Raw genomic sequence first — 20,531 nt, forward strand, 5'->3', positions numbered from 1 at the left:
TCAAAATAAATTGTGTTTAAAAAATAAAGCATTTAAAAAGACAAGTCAAAATGCCTCAGAAACCGTATCTCCAACTCAAACTTCATCTATTTTAATGTATTATTTGCCTCCTACTAATAAACCTTTATTTCACTTGTTATAACTGAGCAATGAATCTTCCACACTGAAATATCTTCCTTGCCCAATTAATCCAAAGGAAAAAAACTGAAATGATTAGTAAAGAAAAATGTAGGGACTAACACACCCTTTTAATATGTTTTTAAATATTTTTAAGGCTTAAAAAGTGTTTAAAGTTTGTAGTTCCTAGTAGGAAAACATTATCTGAATGAATACCCTAATGGCAAACCATTGTAGAATGTTTCAGTTGCATGGGGAGCAGAGGGGTAGGGATTCTCTTCACAGCACCCCAGCTTTCTTCATGAGAAGGTCGGAGGTACACTGGTTTGTATTATTGTGACATCCATTAGGTGATCGAAGTTGCTTTTCCTTCAGCAAAGGCTTTATTTGTCAGAAGGGCATTATGCTTGACCTCCAAATTTGGCTGACAATTTACTGATGAGATTCATAACCTTTGGGTTGCTCTGATATTTTGACATATTCGCTGGGTTCTGGGCCACATCCTGGAAGGCCACGATAACTTCTGGATCCTGCATGGCTGCAAGAACTTCCGGATCACTAAGAGTTTCATTGAGCCCAGGCATTCCTGCCATCCCAGGCATCCCCCCTGCCATTCCAGACATTCCTCCCGGAAAATTACCAGGCATTCCCCCAGGAAAGCCACTTGGGAAAGAGCCATACTGAGCTCCTGATTGTCGCCTGGCTTCTTCCTCCCTCTGGGCTCTCTCATGTTCTTCCCGAGCCTTCTTAACCCTTCCTATTCTTTCTTTGATCTCTCGCTCTTCGCGTTTTCGCTCGTATTTTCTCCGATGTTCAGCAATTTTCTGGGCCCTCGGTTGAACTTCTTTCAGCATCGCACTAGCATCTTCATCATAATCCAGCTTGCAAGCAAGGGCAAGATCATGTGCTGCTTCTTCCCAATGGCCCAGAAGTCTATGTGCTTTCCCGCGCCACTTATAAGGCTGAGCTGAATCAGGATTTATCTCAATAGCTCTGTCACAGTCTCGAATGGCAGCATTTGGCTTCTGTAATTTGATGAAGACACTGGCTCTCTTGGCATACAGAATGGCCAAGCGAGGGTTTAGTTTGATGGCATCTGTGAACAAGTCAATGGCTTTCTGTAGTTCACCATCATTTAGGGCATCAATGGCAGCCACTTTTTTATCATTTGCCTGATCCATCATTTCCTCAGTTATCTCTGCATTTTCATCTCCCATTTCTTGAGGGGCATCGGTATCTGGTTCAATCACACCTTCATTGTCAATTTCTAGATCACTCTCCTCACTTGATGGTTCATCTGTCTTTATGTTTTCCTCTGCCTTCTTACTATCTGATTTTTCTTCCTTGATACTGTCTTCTGATTTAGTTTTATGAGTGGCAGGTGATATTTTACCCCCCATGCTCTCCACCCACTCCCGCAGGAAACGCATTTCCTCGGTGTGCAGAACGCTCGGATCCTGCTTACACATTTTCACGAAAGCCCGAAGCTCGCTCACTTTGCGGGGGTCCATGGTCCAGAGGCAGTGGCAGGGGGCAGGCGCGGCTGGGGTTGCGACCCGATTCCAGGAGCGGGTACTAGCTCAGCGTGATCGTGTAGAAGGGAGCCCTTTTTGGTCTTAATTAAGCTTCTTACATAATTCCATTTCTATCTTCTCTTAGCATATTATACTTACTTTTCAAAATATTGTTTAGCAATTTCCCTAGAATTTTCAATATATATTTCTAACTAATTTAAATCTTTTATATAACATTACACCATTTCTCATGTAGCTCAGGTACCCTATAACTGAATACAATAAACTTCCTTTTCCTATCCCTATATATTACTGCCATTTGTTCCATTTTTATATACCTTAATCTGTCAATAAATTTATGTTATTTTAAATAGTAATCTTTTAGATAAATAAAAAATTAGAAAAAATAAAATATTTTATTTGACTAATTTATTCTTTCCCCATTGTTCTTCTTTCCCTGTAGATCTGAGTTTCTGATGTATATAATTTTCCTTTACCTGAAAAACTTCTTTTTTTTTAAAGATTTTATTTATTTATTTGACACAGAGAGAGAGATCACAAGTAGGCAGAGCAGCAGGCAGACAGGGGGAAGCAGGCTCCCTGCTCAGCAGAAAGCCTGGTGTGGGGTTCAATCCCAGACCCCGAGACCATGACCCGAGCCAAAGGCAGAGGCTTAACCCACTAAGCCTCCCAGGAACCCCATTCCCTGAAAAACTTCTTTTAAAATCTCTTGAAAGGCAGGTCTGCTAGCAAGGGATTCTCAATTGTTGTTTGAGGAAATTATTATTTTTCCTTCACTTGAAGGATGATTTTCTACATATGGAAATCTCAGTTGGTGGTATTTTTCTATTAACACTTTAAACACTTCACTCTGGGACCTGGGTGGCTCAGCTAGTTAAACATCCAACTCTTGATTTTGGCTCAGGTCATGATCTCAGCATCATGAGATTGAGGCCTGCATTGAGCTCCACACTCATTGAGGAGTCTGCTTGAAGATTCTCTCCCTCTTTCCCTCCCCCCACTCTCTTCTCTATCTCCCTCAAATAAATAAACAGACCTTTTAAAAAATAGGTACTTTACTTTCTTTTTGCCTATGTGATTTCTGACAAGATGTCCACTGTAATTCTAATTTTTATTTTTCCATAGACAGAGTAAATTCAGATATTTCCTGGCTTTTTTCAAGATTTACTCTTTTTATAGTTTGAATATGATATGCTTATCTTTAATTTTTTGTTTGTTTATTTTGAATTTATCCCTTTTGGTGTTTGAACTTCCTGGATTTGTGGTTTGTTGTCTGTCATTAGTTTGGGGGAAATTCTAGATCATTATTATTTCAAATATTTCTTTTACTTTGTTGTTTCTTCTTCCAGTGTTCAGATTACATTTATGTTACATCTTTTGAAATTTTCCTGGAGTTCTTGGATAATCTGTCCCAGTTTTTTGTTTCCCTTTCTTTTTCTTTTTGCATTTTATATTGGGAAGTTTAAATCGGTCTTTCTTTAAGCTTACTTATTTCCTTATCCGTATCCAGTCTTATGATGACCTATCAAAGATGTTCTTAATTTTAATTAATTAATTAATTAATTAGACAAGTTTATCCTTGTGGAGGGCTCCACTGTGATCCACTTTTGTTATACAGGATTTCTATCCACATGGTGATAAGTTATGGAATAAGGAAAGCATTTGATCACTTGCCTAAAATGTCAGCATTATAGTTGGTTGTTTCTGTGTTATTACTAATCTTATGAGCCCACTGAAGGTTTCCTCCATTTCTGTTGTTTTTATTTCTAACATTTCCTTTGGATTCTCTCTTAGAGTTTCCATCTCTCTGTTTATATAATTCATCTTTTCTGGCATTTTAAAAAATTTTTCCATAAAACCCTTAACATGTTAATCATAGTTATTTTATTTTATTTAAAAATATTTTATTTATTTGACCGAGAGAGAGAGACCACAAGCAGGGGAAGAGTGAGAAGGCAGTTGCTTAACTGACTGAGCCACCCAGGTGCTCAATCATAGTTATTTTAAATTCCTTCTCTGATAACTCCAGTATCTGATGCTTGTATTACATCTTCAGACTTTTTTTTTTTTTCCTTCTTGCCTTTTAGTATTATAATTTTTTGTTCAAAGTTAAGCATAAGGTATTAGGTAATAAGGGTTGATTTAAATAGGTACTTTATAAGTCATTTTATGGTAACCTTCATAAAAATTGTCTTGTGTTTAATGTTTGTTGTAACTTCAGGTACAGAAACTTGTTTGCTCTAGTTTACTTGCTTTTGTTCCCTCTGCTGGCTTTGGGCTTTCCTAAGTACTTCTCCTCTGAAAGAGGCTTAATCTTTCAGGTCTTTCAGCTTTATTACATTGCTATTTTACTAGAGCTGTGTTGTTATAATGAGAAGGTATAGCAGAGAGACACTACTGTATAATCCTATGATTAAGTTTCTGTCTTCAGTAGGCTTTTGTTCTTGGCTGTCATATTCACTAGTGTTTTCTAGTCTTTTTCTCCATTCATTGAGACAGGCAAACTCAAGGGTGCTAGAGTGAAAGGAACATCCCTTTCTGGGTACAGTATTACTGTAGTAAAGTCTTTGCTCCTGAAATATAGTCAATGTATGAAAAATGTTCTTGATGTATTTCACAAGTGTGACTCTTGCTTTCCATTGCCAGAACCATAAGAGGATCATTCTTGGACCTTTACTATGAAAACCTCATGGGGTTTTTGGAGTAAAAGTCATCAAAGTACAAGGACTTATCTGAAACTGCAGTCCCAGGTGTTTCACACTCTTAAGCTAGTCTGCATTCAGTCTCCATACCTTGTCACTTCACTTAACTGTTTCTACTAGATCACGGTTCTGGGAGCTTCTGCAGATTTCAGTTGTAACTATCTGAATCATTCTCTCTGGATTGTAGGTTGATGGTTTGCCCTGAAACCTGTTAATTTGACAACTTTTTCCTTGTCATAAGAATAGGTTTGACAACCTCAAAATTTCTCTTAAAAAAAAAAAAAGATTTTATTTATTCATGAGAGACAGAGAAGGAGAGAGAGAGGGAGGCAGAGGCAGAAGCAGGCTCCCTGTGGAGCAGGGAGCCCGATGCAGGACTTGATCTCAGGACTCCAGGATCATTGACTGAGCTGAAGGCACACTTAACTAACTGAGTCACCCAGGTACCCTCCAAGTCTCTTTATATTCAAGCTGAATGTATAGTTATATAGAGATATAAATACAATAATTTCAAATGTGATTATTATATTGTAATGACTTCAGAAACTCAACATGACTACTTCACGCAAATTTTAAGTAAAAGAAGTTATGTTGCATAAATTATAATCATTATTCTTGATATTAAAATTCTTTAAATTAATCAGGTTTTTCACATGTAGTGTATTTTGTGACCTATTGGAGCAATGTGGAGACTATTACAAAATATTACAAAATGAGATGATTTTTGAAAAATGTTTAATCAATGATGACAGGAATGATTATAATTTTATTTATTCTCTCCATGTTTGAATATGTTTTAAGTGGTGGCTTACAAAACATTTCTTTGATGTTTGGCAGGAATGGTAGTCATTTTGGATTTCTTTTTTAAAATTTAGAACGTTAGGCCACAAAAAAAGATACTACATATGTATACTTATGTTTTGTCCTTCCTTTAAAAAAGTACACCAAAGCCAATGCAGCAATACAATAAATCTCTGTGTTTGGGGGGGGGTGGTTACTGTCTCTTTGCTTGTTTGTTTTTACAGACACTTTTAGAATTTTTATCTGGATTACAGAATAGGTATACAGAAAATTCTATTGTGTAATTATTTAGACTTCATTTCTAAGGCTATATTTAATAGATATGAGCATGAATGATGAAATTTTTAACCTTCTACTTACACAGTGGCTATACTCCTAGGCTTTAGAAATCACCAATGTAAAAGTTAACCAGACCATTTCTTTTCTTATATCAACTGTTTGAGTTCCTTACAGATTTTGGATATTAATTTGACAGATGTATTGTTTACAAAAATTTTCCAATGGGTACATTGTCTCTTAATTGTTTCCTTTTGTGAAGTAATAGGCAATTTATATAGCCTATATATTTGTTTTACATTTATATTATATTTTGTTTTTTACCCTGGTTACTGACAGAACTCCCTTGGAATTTTTAGGTGATAGGGAGTGTCTTTTGTTCCAGTAAGTCAACTTTTGGTGAGCCCCATCATAGAATCAAAATGGGAGTTGGCCACCAAAAAGACCAAACAAACCATGATTAGAAGCCTGGACTTTCTGACTCACCCTTCATTTTTCAGAGATGGGAAAGGGGCTGAAAATGGAATTAATAATTGATGATACTTGCATCATGAAGCCTCCAGAAAAATCACAATAGTATAGGATTTAGAGAGCTTTTAGTTTGCTGAACATGTAGAGGTGCTGTGAAAGGGTGCACCTAGAGAAGGCACAGAAACTCTGTAACTCTTTACACAAACCTTGTCCTAGGTATTTCTTTCATTAGCATATTTATTAGTACCCTTTATGATATCCTTTTATAATAAACATAAATGTGTTTCTCTGCCTTCCATGAGCCATTGTAGCAAATATTTAAACACAAGGAATGAGTCATGGGAACTCTGATTTATATACAGGCAGTAAGAAATGCAGGTGACAACCTGATGCTTGCAGCTGGTATCTGAAAGGGGATGGCAGTCCTCTAATACTGAACCCTTCCAGTGGGATCTGATGTTATCTCAAGGTAGAATAGTGTCAGAATTAAGTGAAGTTGTAGGACACTCAGCTGGTATCAGAGAATTGCTTGGTGTGGGAAAAGAAGCCTCACACATTTGGTGACCAGAATTGTGGTAAGTGTTCTGTGTGAGCAGAAAAACAAAAACAAAAGCTAAAAACAAAAACAAATTAAAAAAGGAGGAATGTAGATTTTCTTATAGACATTTCTTTTGGAGAGAATTTTAATCTGATGCAATTCCATTGGCCTATTTTTGCTTTTGGTGCCTATGTTCTTTTTGCCATATCTAAAAGTTCATTGTCAAACCAATGTCAAGAGACTTCCCCCTATCTTTTATTTTAGTAGTTTTATGTTTTCAGATATAATGTTTAAGTCTTAATTCATTTTGAGTTGATATTTTTGTATATGGTATGAGATAAGGGCCCAACTCCATTCTTCTGTATATGGCTATCCAGTTTTCCTAATAACCTTTATTGAAGAGCCTGTCCTTTATTTATGGCGTGTCCTTAATGTCCTTAACGTGATGTGTAACCACTGTAACACATCAATTGACAGTAAGTATGTGAATTTATTTCTGGGTTCAATTCTGTTCCCTTGGTCTATATATATTTGGTTATGTTAGTGTCCTGCTTTTTTGATTATTATAGCTTTTGAAATAAGGTAATGTGCTTCTTCCTGCTTTCTCTTCTTATTCAAGATTGCTTTGGCTGCTTGGGACTCTTTTAGTTTGATAGGAATTTTAGGATTTTCTTTTCTCTGAAAATGCCATTGAAATTTTCATAGGTACTGCATTGAATTTATAGATTGCTTTAGGTAATATGGATATTTTAATAATATTAACTTCCAATCTATAAATACAGGGTATCTTCTCATTTGGTTATGTCTTCTTTAATAATAATCAATGATTATTATGATTATTATTCTAGTTTTCAGGGTGCAGTTATTTTGCCTCCATGGTTAATTTATTTTTAAGTATTTTTAAGTATTTTATTTTTTATTGATGCTATTTGTAAATAGGGTTGTTTTCTCAATTTTGTTTTTAGATAGTTCATTGTTAGTGTATAGAAATGCTACTGACTTTTGTATATTGATTTTGCATCTTGCAACTTTCTGAAAGTGTGAATTAGATCTAACAGTTTTTTGGTATCATATTTAAAATTTTCTGTTGATAAGATTATATAATCTGTAAAAAGGACAATTTTACATCTTTCTTTCTGATTTGAGTATCTTTTATTTCTTTATCTTGCCTAATTGGCTAGGACTTGAAGTGCCATATAAAATAGTGGTCAGTGGGCATCCATTTTTTGTTGTTATTGTTGTTTTTCCTAATCTTAGAGAAAAGATTTAAACTTTTCACCATAGAGTATGATGGTAGCTACGGACTTTCATTATATGAAATTTATTATGTTAAGATGCATTCTTTCCATACCTTATTTGTTGAGAGCTTTTATCACAAAAAGGTGTTAAATTTTGTGAAGTGTTTTTTTTTTCATATATTGAGATGATCATATGATTTTTCCATCATTATGCTAATGTGGTGTTTTACATTTATTGGTTAGTATAATGTTGAGCCATACTTGGACTTAAGAGATAAATTTCACTTGACCATGGCATATGATCATTTTAATGTACTGTTTTGTTCAGTATTTTCTTGGGGGGATTCTGCATGAGGAATACATTCGCTGGAGATATCAGCCTGCAATTTTCTTTTCTTATAGTATCTTTTTCTGGTTTTGGTACAGGGTAATTCTGGCTTCATAAAATAAGTATTTTATTTTATAAAATAAAATTGTATTTTATTTTATAGAGGGAGTAGTCTTTCCTCTTTAATTTTTGGAAGAGTATAATAAAGTTTAGTGTTAATTCTTCCTTAAAATTTTGTTAAAATTTATCAGTGAGGTTGTCTGTTCCTGAGATTTTCTTTGTTGGGAGGTTGTTTTGTTTGTTTGTTTGTTTGTTTGTTTGTTTTTTACTGTTCAATCTTCTTACACATTTGTTTGTTTTGTTTTTCTACTTATGGTTCAGTCTTGATAGATTTGATATTTCTGTAGATTTGTACATGTCTTCTGGTTGTTAAATTTATTGAAATATAATTGTTCATAGTACTGTTTTATGATCTCTGTATTTGTGGTTTCAATTTTAATATCTGTTGCATTTCTAATTTTAGTTATGAGTCCTGACTTTTTTAATTAGTTGGTCGAGCTAAAAGTTTGTCAACTTTGTCCTTTTCAAAAAGACAACTCATTCATGTTTTCTATTATTCTTCTGGTCTCTGTTTCATTTATTTCCACGTTGATCTTTGTCATTTCCTTCCTTCTGCCTTCTACTATTGAATTAGGTGTTTTCTTTCTCCCCTAGTTCCTTGAGATATAAAGTCAGACTGCTTATTTGAGGGTTTTTTTCTTAGTATAAACATTTGCCATTATAAACTTCCATGTTAAAATTGTCTTTGCTGCATTCTATAGGTTTTGATATATAGTGTTTCCATTTTTGTCTCAAGATAATTTTTTATTTTTTATTTTTTTTAAGATTTTATTATTTTTTTAATTTTTTAAATTTATTTTCAGCATAACAGTATTCATTGCTTTTGCACCACACCCAGTGCTCCATGCGATCAAGATATTTTTTTTAATTTCCATTCTAATTTTCTCTTTGATCTACTGGTTGTGGATCAGAGGGTATTTCATTTTCATGTATTTGCAAATTTTCTAGTTTTCTTTGTGTTTTAGTTTTATACTATTGTTACTGTTGGGGGTTCCTGACATGTTTTCAACCTTCTTAAACTGGTTAAGTTTTGCTTTGTGAATACCCAACCTTTGTATCAATGTGGACAGGGCCAGAGGAGAGGAGATTATGCTGAGTGAAATAAATCAAGCAAAGAGAGTCAATTATCATATGCTTTCACTTTTGGAGAATAAGAAATAACATCGAGGACATTAGGAGAAGGAAAGGAAAAGTGAGTTGGGAAAAATCAGAGGGGGAGATGAACCATAAGACACTGTGGACTCGGAGAAACAAACAGGGTTTTAGGGGGAGGAGGATTGGGGGGTTAGGTGAGCCTGGTGGTGGGTATTAAGGAGGGCACATATTGCATGGAGCACTGAGTGTGTTGCATAAACAATGACTCTTGGAACATTGAAAAATAAAATTAAATTAAAAAATAATAAAATAAAATAAGTTTAAATAAAATCTTTAGTTACTGCCATATATATATGTATATGTTGTTTTGTGTCCTAACATATGATCTAGCCTGGAGAATGTTCTGAACATGCTTGAAAAGAATGAATATTGGGCAGCTGCTAGATGGGGTGTAAGTCTGTTAGGTACATTTGGTATACTATGTTTCAACTTTGCATTTTCTTTATTGATTTTCTGTCTGGATGATCTATCCATTGTTGAAAGTGGAGTATTGAAGCCCCCTTCTATTATTGTATTGTTACCCATTTCTTCCTTCAGTTCTATTAACATTTGCTTTGTATTTAAGTACTCCAATGTTGAGTGCATGTATGTTTACAATTGTTATATCCTTTTGATGAACTGACCCCTTTGTTATCATAAAATGTCTTTCTTTGTCTCTTTTGGAAGTTTTTGACTTAAAGTCTATTTTGTCAGATATAAGTATTATTTCTTCTATTCCTTTATGGCTATCATTTGTACGGAATATGTTTTTCCGCCCCTTTACTTTCAGCCTATGTGTGTCTATAAACTAAAGAGAATCTCTTTTAGGCAGCATAGAGTTGTATCTTGTTGCTATTGTCACTTAATCCATTCAGTTACTGTACATATTTTGATTGGAGAACTTGATTCATTTATATTTAAATTAATTATTGACAAGTAAGAACACACTATTACCATTTTGTTGCTTTCTGTCTGTCTTTTTAGTTCCATCGATCCTCCTCCTTTTCTTACTGTCTTCCTTTATGATTTAATGATGTTTTGTAATGCCATATTTTGATTCCTTTCTGAAATTCTGGACCCTGGATCTCTGGACACTAGCCTGGTAATAGGGTGAACCCAGAATCTGGGACTGCAGGGGATAGTCTGGTGTTAGGAAGGGCCTGGAGTCTCGGTCTGTGGGGTCTATTCTGGTGCTGGGGCAGACTTGGAGCCTGAGGCTGTGGGAGTCAGCCTGGCACTAGGTTTGCTGAGACAGGACTGATGCTTGAGTCAGAGGTAAATTTAGGTGTTCACATCACTCTTCTTTCCCCATAAGTAGGATATCTCTCTCTGGAGTGTGCTGCTTGGGCTCCGAGAAAGGGTGATTGGGTAATGTGAAATTACCTTCCTACTTTCTTCAAAACATCTTTTCTTATTTTTGTACTCCCTCTAGGTGCTGTAATCTTCTACCTGGATTCCTTAGCTCTTGTGAAGGTATTTTTATGAATGAATAACCACTCTTCTCGACTCAATTTATTTTATTTTTTCCTTTTTGTCCCACTTCAACTACCCTCCCTTTTCCACTGCAGCAGGTTGGCCTTTTTAATCTGTGGCTATGCTTTCTAACTCAATGGCAGAATCTTGTGATGCCTGCTCCAAGATGTGGTACATCGTGTCCTTGACATTTGTTTTTACACCTGAAATTTCTTAAGTTATTTTGTAGGGTCTTATTTTGTATATTGGGGCATTCTTTTTTCTCTAGGCCAAATCCCATCAACAGAATTTCCCTTTAGAATATGTTTCATGGCAGAGTGTTGAGCAGTGGTTTAAATGTTGGTGCAAATGTTTCATTCACATCTACACTCCACTGCTCAAACACTCACCAAATATTTAATGTATGACCCAGTATTTAAAGGTGTTGATTTCACCTTTATAAAATTATATTTAGTCATTAACCATAATTTTATAGCATTTTGTCTTATTCTGAAGAAACAAATTTTAAATATTTAAATGTATCAGATCAATAATTTATGAGACTCAGTTATTAGATTATCAGATTAAATATTATCATACTATAAGCAAGATACTTTAAGTACTTGACAATATAATATTATACATAATATAAAATATAATTATTGTAAATAGTACCTTTTTTTTTACAAGTCTGACATTAAAGAGAAGGATTAACTTCCATCTCACAAGTTACCTGTTAACGTTTTCTTTTTTGGCTTCTAATATTATAAATCCATCTATATCATATTTTAGTGTAATGTAGTATTACAGAAAAGATTCTCATATACAGAACATGCATGTCCTGGCCATATGTGTTTACTGATCAAAATGACACTTTGATTAAAGGTCAACCTTTCAACTGTCAGCTACTTGATTTCTTGATTTTCAGCATTCAAAAGAAGCATTTCACATAATTTCTTCCAGACCCAATTACTACATAAAAATCTCAAGTACACTCTGTACACTCTGGTAAACACAGCATTTTTTTTCTCAATGTCCATCATTTAAATAATAAGTTTCAATATGGTTTATTTAATATAAAATCAAGAAAATTCAACTAAAATTGTATAAGAGCATTAGTAGATAGATATGTGAATGTTTATGTTCTTCAATAAATAGAAACATAAATTGTGAAGTCAAACAACTTCCTTGAAATAAGGAACAGCTACTCTGGTTGAGCCTTGATCATTTCTTTTTTATGACTCTTATTATAACCAGATTAAGTTACATAAACTAGTTTATATTCTAGTTTTTTTCAACATATGTCAATCTCATTTTGATTATTGTTCACATTTCAACTATTATTTTAGTTATGAAAGCATTTTAGGTTTATGTATAGTTAAATAAAGAAATTGTGTATTTTTGCATAAATTCTTATTGTTGAATCAAAGCACAAAAGAAGGTTATAAGGAAAATAACGAAGAAGTTATAACAAGCAAGAATAATGCCACAGTATAGATTCGCAACAACAACAACAAAACCATACTGGATTTTATTGATTTCTTTTATTATCATTATTGAAATTAAGACCTTGCTTTAAATTAGTTGAGAACAAAAAATAAATAAATAAAAAAAATAAATAAATAAATAAATTAGTTGAGAACAGTGGCCATCCTTAAATATATTAGTAAGAAATTCTCTTACAAAATTCAAAAAAAGGCAATTCATGACCAACTTTAATCACTTTGTTTATCATTATAGGCAACTGACCTCTATAAGGTCATAATCACTGACATCGGGATTCATTCCACAGAAGCCATTAGACCCAATCTTCTCATGTCTCTTCCCAATCACACCTCGATCACACCCTCAATCACACTCCAATCACACCCAATTATATGCTTAATTATTCTTAACCTCATAACCAGATAGTAAAGGGAAAATGAATTGAAACATGAAATAACTAATTGTCGATATCATTTAAACAGAATGTAGTCCTAGTTTTGGTTCTTCCCCACTCACCTTTTGCAACAGCAACAAATAAAGGCTGTAATTTGGAGCCTGAAGATCCATCTGAGGAGGTTGAGTTTTTAAAGAATCTCAAAAAACAAAAATGTTTATAAAAGCCCATTAATCCCAGCACCAAAGGGTAGCTGAAGAACCACTGCAAATGAGAAACCACAGATAAAGACTATTTGCAACAGGTGAGTTGTGTGAGTGGTTTTAAATTTTACCAGTTCAGGAAGATCACAGGAAGCTTCATTGGATGACCCAGTTTCTCCCGTCTTACAATAGTAGACCACACTAGCTTTGCACTGAGGACGCTAGAAGGAGAGGTTTTCTACCCAAGCCATATTAGGTAGGTCGTAATTTGTTAAACTTTCAATTTTGTCGATAAGATCAGACACTAATATATTCTTATGTAGCTAATCTGTCATTGACCAAGAAATCCTGACTTTTTTATGAATATTTGAAGATATTTAAAGAAATACACTTACGAACAAGTAAAGAGTAAAGAAATTCAATGAAGGACTGAGGGGAAAAAAACACGTTGAAAATTAGCTAAGAAGGATTCTTTTACAGCAGTAATAATGAGACTCAAAGGAAAGAACTTTAACAAATCAACAACATTTCAGAAACTAAATTTCGGCCCCTCAAACTATCTAAGGGTAATAATGATACAAAAGCAAAAAATATAAATGAAAAAAAAATCATAGGTTGCAGAATAGAGTGTGATGTAAATAAAGAGTAAAAATTCATAAATTCAAGAAAAGATTACAGAGAACTATTATCTAAATATAAGAAGTCCTAGAAGTAGATAAAGAGACTGATGGAAAAGTAATAATGTAAAAAATAATTCTGAAGTTTATCTAAACTGAAGCATATTGATCTTAATTTAAAAGTTTCACTGAATCCCAAGGAATAAAAATTTTAAAAAGGACACAAATCTAATTATATGAATAATAACAAAAGATAAGAAGAAAATTCTACAAATTTCCATAGGCAAAAAACAGATTTCTGTCAAAGAAATCTGAAAATAATTGTTAAAAATTTTTAATTTGCAATTTGAAATCACAACAAACCAAAAATTGTATCATATAAATACTGTTGCAAAAAAAAAAAAGTCTGCAGTTCAAAGGTCATAGAAAACAATCTGCAATATAAATAGTAGTAAGTACAATATTAATGTTTTACAAAGTAATAAGCCTTGCTTTTCTCTAAGTCAGTGTTCAACTTTTAGGAGTCTGTTCTTAGTAATTAATATAAATCAGTCAAAAAATAAAAGCAAAACTTGAAAACATGTTTCCCTAAACATCTTCAGCTTTCTGAATCTACTATTCATACTTTTCTCTACAACTAGAACATTTCTTTCCCTTCAAATGGTATAATGGACTCTGCCTAGACTTTAAATTTTCAGTCATGTATGTTCTTTTTCTGAAGATTTTGTTAATTGTTCCCCTCCAAAATGCATAGTTTTATTCATCATCTCTCTTGTTTTTTCCATTACTTTTGTTGACTCATTTTATTGAAAAATTTTCTTTACAGTTCTCTCCTTTCATTGAAAGAATATGGGTTATAATGCACTTTATTCTTTTTAAAAAATATTACTTTATTTTTTCAGAGTTCCAAGATTCATTGTTTATGCAACACACCCAGTGCTCCATGCAATACATGCACTCCTTAATACCCACCACCAGGCTCTCCCAACCCCCTAACCCCCTCCCCTCCAAAACCCTTGGTTTGTTTCTCAGAGTCCACAGACTCTCATGGTTCCTCTCCCCTCTGATTTTCCCCAACTCACTTCTTCTCTTTTTCACCCAATCCTCCATGTTATTTCTTATGATCCACAAGTAAGTGAAACCATATGATAACTCTCTCTGCTAGACATATTTCACTCAGCATAATCTCCTCCAGTCCTGTCCATGTTGATATAGAAGTTCGGTATTCATCCTTTCTGATGGAGGCACAATATTCCATCCTATATATGGACCGTATCTATTTTATCCATTTGTCTTTTGAATGGCATCTTGGCTCTTTCCACAGTTTGGTAACTATGGTCATTGCTGCTATGACCATTGGGGTACAAATGGCCCTTCTTTTTACTACGTCTGTATCTTTGGGGTAAATACTCAGTAGTTATAATGCACTTTATTCTTTTCATTTACTACATTCTTCTCACTTGTCACAGCAGTGGACTTACTTTAGATGCTTTAGATACATTACTGAATTAACATATTAAAACTTGCTTAGTTGAGTACTCTTTGGAGAAAAAAGTAATTCAAATGTCCTTGTTACAGATACAGATGGATTTTACCCTCATTTGTTTTTCTATGATTTTTAAAGTTTCTGCGTTGCTCTATGATTTGAATTCAATTAGACACAAAGAACATACAATGAAATCAATTCTTTAGGTCATAACATTTGAAAATATTCTTCATAAAATATTAATTTATTTCCATTTGCTAAAATTTTATCTCTTTCATTCATCTCCTAGGACTGTCTGATGTCTATGCAAATACCCTCAATTTTAGAGATTAAGTCAAATTGATATCATTTTAACCATCTATTATTTTCAAACACAATGAAATTTCTATTTTATTTTATTTTATTTTTATTTTTTTTAAGATTTTATTTATTTTATTTGACAGACAGAGATTACAAGTAGGCAGAGAGGCAAGCAGAGAGAGAGAGAGAGAGGAGGAAGCAGGCTCCCTGCTGAGCAGAGAGCCTGATGCGGGACTCGATCCCAGGACCCTGAGATCATGACCTGAGCCGAAGGCAGCGGCTTAATCCACTGAGCCACCCAGGCGCCCCTGAAATTTCTATTTTAATCTAAATGTATATTTTATTTTATTCATTTATTTTTGAAATCCCTGAGTTAATTTATCTCTTTTCAAACTGTACTAAGATGGCATTTTTAGATTACTGTATTTTCCCTTCCTCTCTTTTTCCTTTTTCCCTCATTTCTTGTGTCTTTCTCCACAGCCTTCTGTTAATTCCATAGAGTGAGAAATGAAAAAGAGTGAAAGCTATCAATGCATCAATGCAGCCATTTTTTAGAGCAATAAATCCTTTGACCAAGATCTGAAAGCAATTTAACTGTTACATGTAAATATTTATAAAAAGGAAGTTCAAAGGTTGAATTGTCTTCTGCTTTGGGAACCTGGGATGCAGGGAACCTAAATGGTATCAATTACACAGTTGGTTATTTAAGAGACAGTCAGGATACCTTTATTCTGATCAGAAACAGAGGTCAGGGATAATATTGCCTATAATTCTGTCTCCCAATCTATGTCATTTCATATATACATTTTTATATATGACCACTGGACACTCAAATGCTTTGAAAAGTACCCGAACTTTCTGGTTCAAAGTGCTTATGTTGAAACTGAATCTCAATTACCTTATTTTTTCCGAAGTTACTAACATGACTGAACTATTTCAATAAAACCAGGATTGTTGATGATTGAGAAAAGGGCAATAAAAATAAAAAGAAAAGGTCATGCTAAGGCCAGAAATAATGAATTGAAATGAAAGTATATGATCCTGGCATTCATATAAAGTAAAATCAACCATGAAAACTCACAATAAGCCGAAGGCTATGTGCAAAGTATAATAAGGAAAAGCTAGTCCTAAATGAATCCCCAAGGAGACTATGCAGAATACCTCTCTGAATGAAAGATGAATTATGAAATACTTGCATTTGTTGAAATTATTTAAAATGATTGAAACAGTAAGCACACTTTGGCATGTATTTAGTCACTTCAGGGCACTGTTATGTTATTATTATTCAATGTTAATGCTAGTGGGCATATTTGTACAAAAAAAACCTTCTTTCTTTTTTTTAGTGATGTGAATGCAGTATTGTTTCCGCATGCATACATCCCTCTATAGGCTTAATGAATGTATTTGTCTGTTGGCAGGTGCATACATGTATTGTTAGATTGAATATGTGATTGATAGTTCCTTTTTCAGAAATGCAAATTGAATGTTTTTAAAGCATTTTAATCTTACCTTCAACTATGCTAGAAAATAAATGCTATGTGGTTCACCCCCTTTGTAAGGATAATGCAAAATAAACCCCTTTCCTCACAAGCGTGTAATTTGATCACTCAAGTGCTAGATTCATCATTTGGGAGTATGCTACATTTTATGTGCCGCTATGAGGGACAATGTATGTTTAGTAAAGACAAGTCACATAATATCATATTTTTGAGCTCTAGAGAATAAATTGTCTTATTCATCAAATGTGTGTTAGCACCAAATATGTTAGTATTATCATAACAATCACTGTAGATATAGTAGTGAACAAAAAGTATAAAACTCCTCATGTAACATACATTCTAATGGAGTTTAGAGAGAAAAAATAAACAGGATGATGACTTAATATGCAATATTAGATAATGATAAGTGATCTGGAGAAAAATAAAGCAAGTAAAGGAAATGGATGTTGCTTAAGGTGGGATATATGTATTTATATATATATTCATACTTATGAATGAAATGTTATGATGTCTGGCATACTCTTGAAAATAATCTTCATTCTGATTCAAGGATATAGGAGGAAATATAGATGAAATAAGATTGATTATGAGATCATAATTTTTTTATATCTGTGTAAAATATACACGATTGTTTATAATATGCTATCTGCTTTTGTAAAAGTTTGAAAATTTTCATAAGTTCAATAAAAGTACTCATAAAGTATTTCACTGAGAAAATAACATTGGAATGAAGAACGAAGAGAGTTGAAAAATCCAGATGGAGGAATAACAATTACAAACTCTTGAAATGCTTGCATGCCTGGAAGACTGAAGATAAAGCATTAGGGTGCCTACCTCAGTTGGTTAAGCATCTGCCTTCATTCAACTCCAGTCATAATCTCAGAGTCCTGGGATTGAGCCCCACATGAGGGCTCACTGTTTAGCAGGGAATCTGCTTCTCTGTCTCTCTCTTTGCTCCTTCATTCCACTCCTCCTCTCTTTCTCTCTCTCAAATAAATAAATAATATTTATAATATTTATAATATTGCTAGTACAGAATGACAGAAGTTGATAATATTGTAAGATCACATCAATTAAGACAATAATAACCAGGTTGTGTAGGTAATTATAATATTTCTTCATGAGTAAGATGGGAAGCTGTTGGAGATTTTCAGCAGAGAAGAATGTAATCTGATTGATATTTGAAAAGAACCACTAGGGCTACCTTATTTAGACTCTACTGAAGGCAATTATGAAATTATGGAGATCAGTGATTTTGTTATTTTATTTTTTGTTTGTTATTTCAAAATGCAGAAGATGGTGGCTTAGACCAAAATGGTACTAATGGATTTAGTTACAGATGGTCAGATCCCAGATATGTTTGCAGGTAGCACCAATAAAATTTGTTGAAGAAATAGAAGTGAGTTGTGTTTTATGAGAGAAATAAAAGATTCATGGGAAATTGTGAGTTTGGTCCTGTGCAGATGGAAGGTGGTGGGGAAGGCTTTTCTATTAACTAAGACAAGGCTATAGGAAGACTAAATTGGGACTGATGGGATTGTCATGGTGGTCAAGGGAGACATCAGTGGAAAAGCTATTAATGTTTAGATCTTTCAGACTTTTTTAAGAGCTATGCAGATGAGGATCAGGTACTAGAAGAGGGACAGACTTGTAGTAAGCATGCAAGATTTTATTTAAAAAAAAATTGGAAAAAGCAGAGAGTATATTTCTGAATAGTACTTCCATAAAACATTCAAATAGCTCTAGTTCTTAAACTTAGTTTCAGCTTAAGTGCAAGGAACTTATAGATTTGGTTAGTGCCTTCTCTTCCCCGCAGTGTATCTGAGTGGCAGACTATAATCATAGCCCATGACATCATATGCATCTCTCAATCTGCAAATCTATAGAAATAACTTTTACATGGTCATTAATTTGGCACCTGCTTCATATCATGACTTTTTCTCTAATTACATGTTTGCTTTGAAAGAAGATAGTTTCTTCCAATCAGTCTTTCCATTTAAAAAGGGCTTTCACATTTATTATATGATTTAATGCTGGCATTGTAGGAACTTTGCAGAAATATCATTTTTCTCATTTGATAAATGCAAAACTTGATATTAAGGGGTTAACTGACTTCCTCACAGCTAAGACTAGCTTGCACACAACTAGGACAGCCATCTAAATCACCTAAACCCTTTGTATATATTACTATTATTCTACTTGACTATATATATAAAGACACATAAATAAATTTTATGCAAGTATAATCAATTTACAAAATTTTATAATATATAAATATACACAAAAATATTTATCTATCTGCACACACATACAAGCACACACACTTCAATTTTCTACTACTGCACATAAAGCTACCCCCTAAATTAGTGGTATTAAACAAAAAATTATTACATTATGCTTACAGACTCTGACTTCAAACATTTAGTCTTTATTCCATGATGAATGGGAGCTAAGATTGAAAGTTTCAAATAATTAAGATCACTGGAACACCTGGAGCCTGGACTCATCTGGATACTTTAAGTCACATATCTTATACATGGGATGGTATGACTTGAACACTGAATTCTCTTGGGCCAGACAATCGGAATGCCTCATACCTATGTAGGTTGAGTTTTCTCCCAGCATGACAACCTCTGGGTAGTTGGAATTCTTACATCAAGACTCAGGACTTTAGTGATTGAATGCATATTTATTTAATGAATATTTAATGAAGAATGAATATTTAAGTGAAAAAGGCCCTTTATTACATAATCTTAAAAGTCACAAATAACCACTTCTGTCAACTCTATCAAAATATTCGCAAGATTCAAAGGAAGGTACCATAGAACTTTTTTGTCAAAGGGTGGGGCATAAAATTGCTATCTATAATAGGCAACCAATATTTTATAATAATTAGGTTATATATATTACAACAAGATGGCAGCCATTTTCATCATCAGCCTCTTTTAAGTGATGTCCTAATGGGAAACCATTTACCAGTCAGTTCTGGAAGTTTCAGAAATATTTCTGGTTCCTTTTAAAAATTGTTATAAGAAGTTGCAGAAAGTGTAGATTTATATAAATGTGTATTATAACATTTATATTGCTATTTTGTTGGTTGCTTGCTAAAAAAGATTAACTTACCTTGAAATGAAAGAATCAATTAAGCAGTGTGGTAATGTATACCATGGTCCTAATTCTAAAAATCTATGAAAAGTGCTTAGGAAAAGAATATGACTTCATCCTGGTGTGAGGAAAATCAGGCCTGTCTTTCTGGGAAATGAAGAAGAACCTTTCAGATAGATGGAACAGGATGTATCAGGTGTGGTGTTCCTTGGTGGCTTAGTTGGTTAAGCATCTACCTTCAGCTCAGGTCATGATCCCAGAACCCTAGGATCAAGCCCTGGATCAGGCTCCCTGCTTAGTGGGGAGTCTTCTTCTTTTTCTGCCCCTCTGTCCACTTGTGTTCTCTTTCCCTCTCTCTCTCTCTCAAACAAATAAAAAGTCTTAAAAAAAATGTCAGGTAAGAGTTTAGACAGAACATGGTCATTCTGATAATCTGAAAACTGGTCAGCATTGTTGGAGCTTAATATATGGGATAAATGGTTAAATGAGATCTAGAGCAAGAAGGACCTTGTAGGACCTGACAGTGAAGAGTGTTAAGCAGGGGAATACCCTTTTAACTTTAAGTCCATGCTTCCTGAAGTATAGGGAAAAGAAATCAAACTAGAGAAAAAAAGACCCAGTTAAACAAGGTGAGAGATAATGATGGCATGAGCTAAGGGAGTGACATTAGAGATGAGAGTGAGTTAAAGGAATCAAGACATATTATAAGATGCATGGGGGATAGGAATTG

At 33.8% G+C, this 20,531-nt stretch overlaps 1 protein-coding gene across 1 annotated transcript; it reads right to left on the reverse strand.

The window, feature by feature from the left end:
- Positions 1-246: 246 nt before the first annotated feature.
- LOC131819896 (hsc70-interacting protein-like) lies at positions 247-1,697 on the reverse strand. Its single transcript, XM_059155313.1, has one exon. The coding sequence runs from the start codon at positions 1,626-1,628 to the stop codon at positions 519-521; it is 1,110 nt and encodes a 369-aa protein (XP_059011296.1). The 5' UTR covers positions 1,629-1,697; the 3' UTR covers positions 247-518.
- Positions 1,698-20,531: the final 18,834 nt, after the last annotated feature.

This window comes from Mustela lutreola, chromosome 1 (genome assembly GCF_030435805.1).
Source record: "Mustela lutreola isolate mMusLut2 chromosome 1, mMusLut2.pri, whole genome shotgun sequence".
Classification (NCBI taxonomy): domain Eukaryota; kingdom Metazoa; phylum Chordata; class Mammalia; order Carnivora; family Mustelidae; genus Mustela; species Mustela lutreola.

Coding starts and splice junctions, on each gene's coding strand:
- LOC131819896 (XM_059155313.1), bottom strand. CDS start 1,628: ATGGACCCCCGCAAAGTGAGCGAGCTTCGGGCTTTCGTGAAAATGTGT.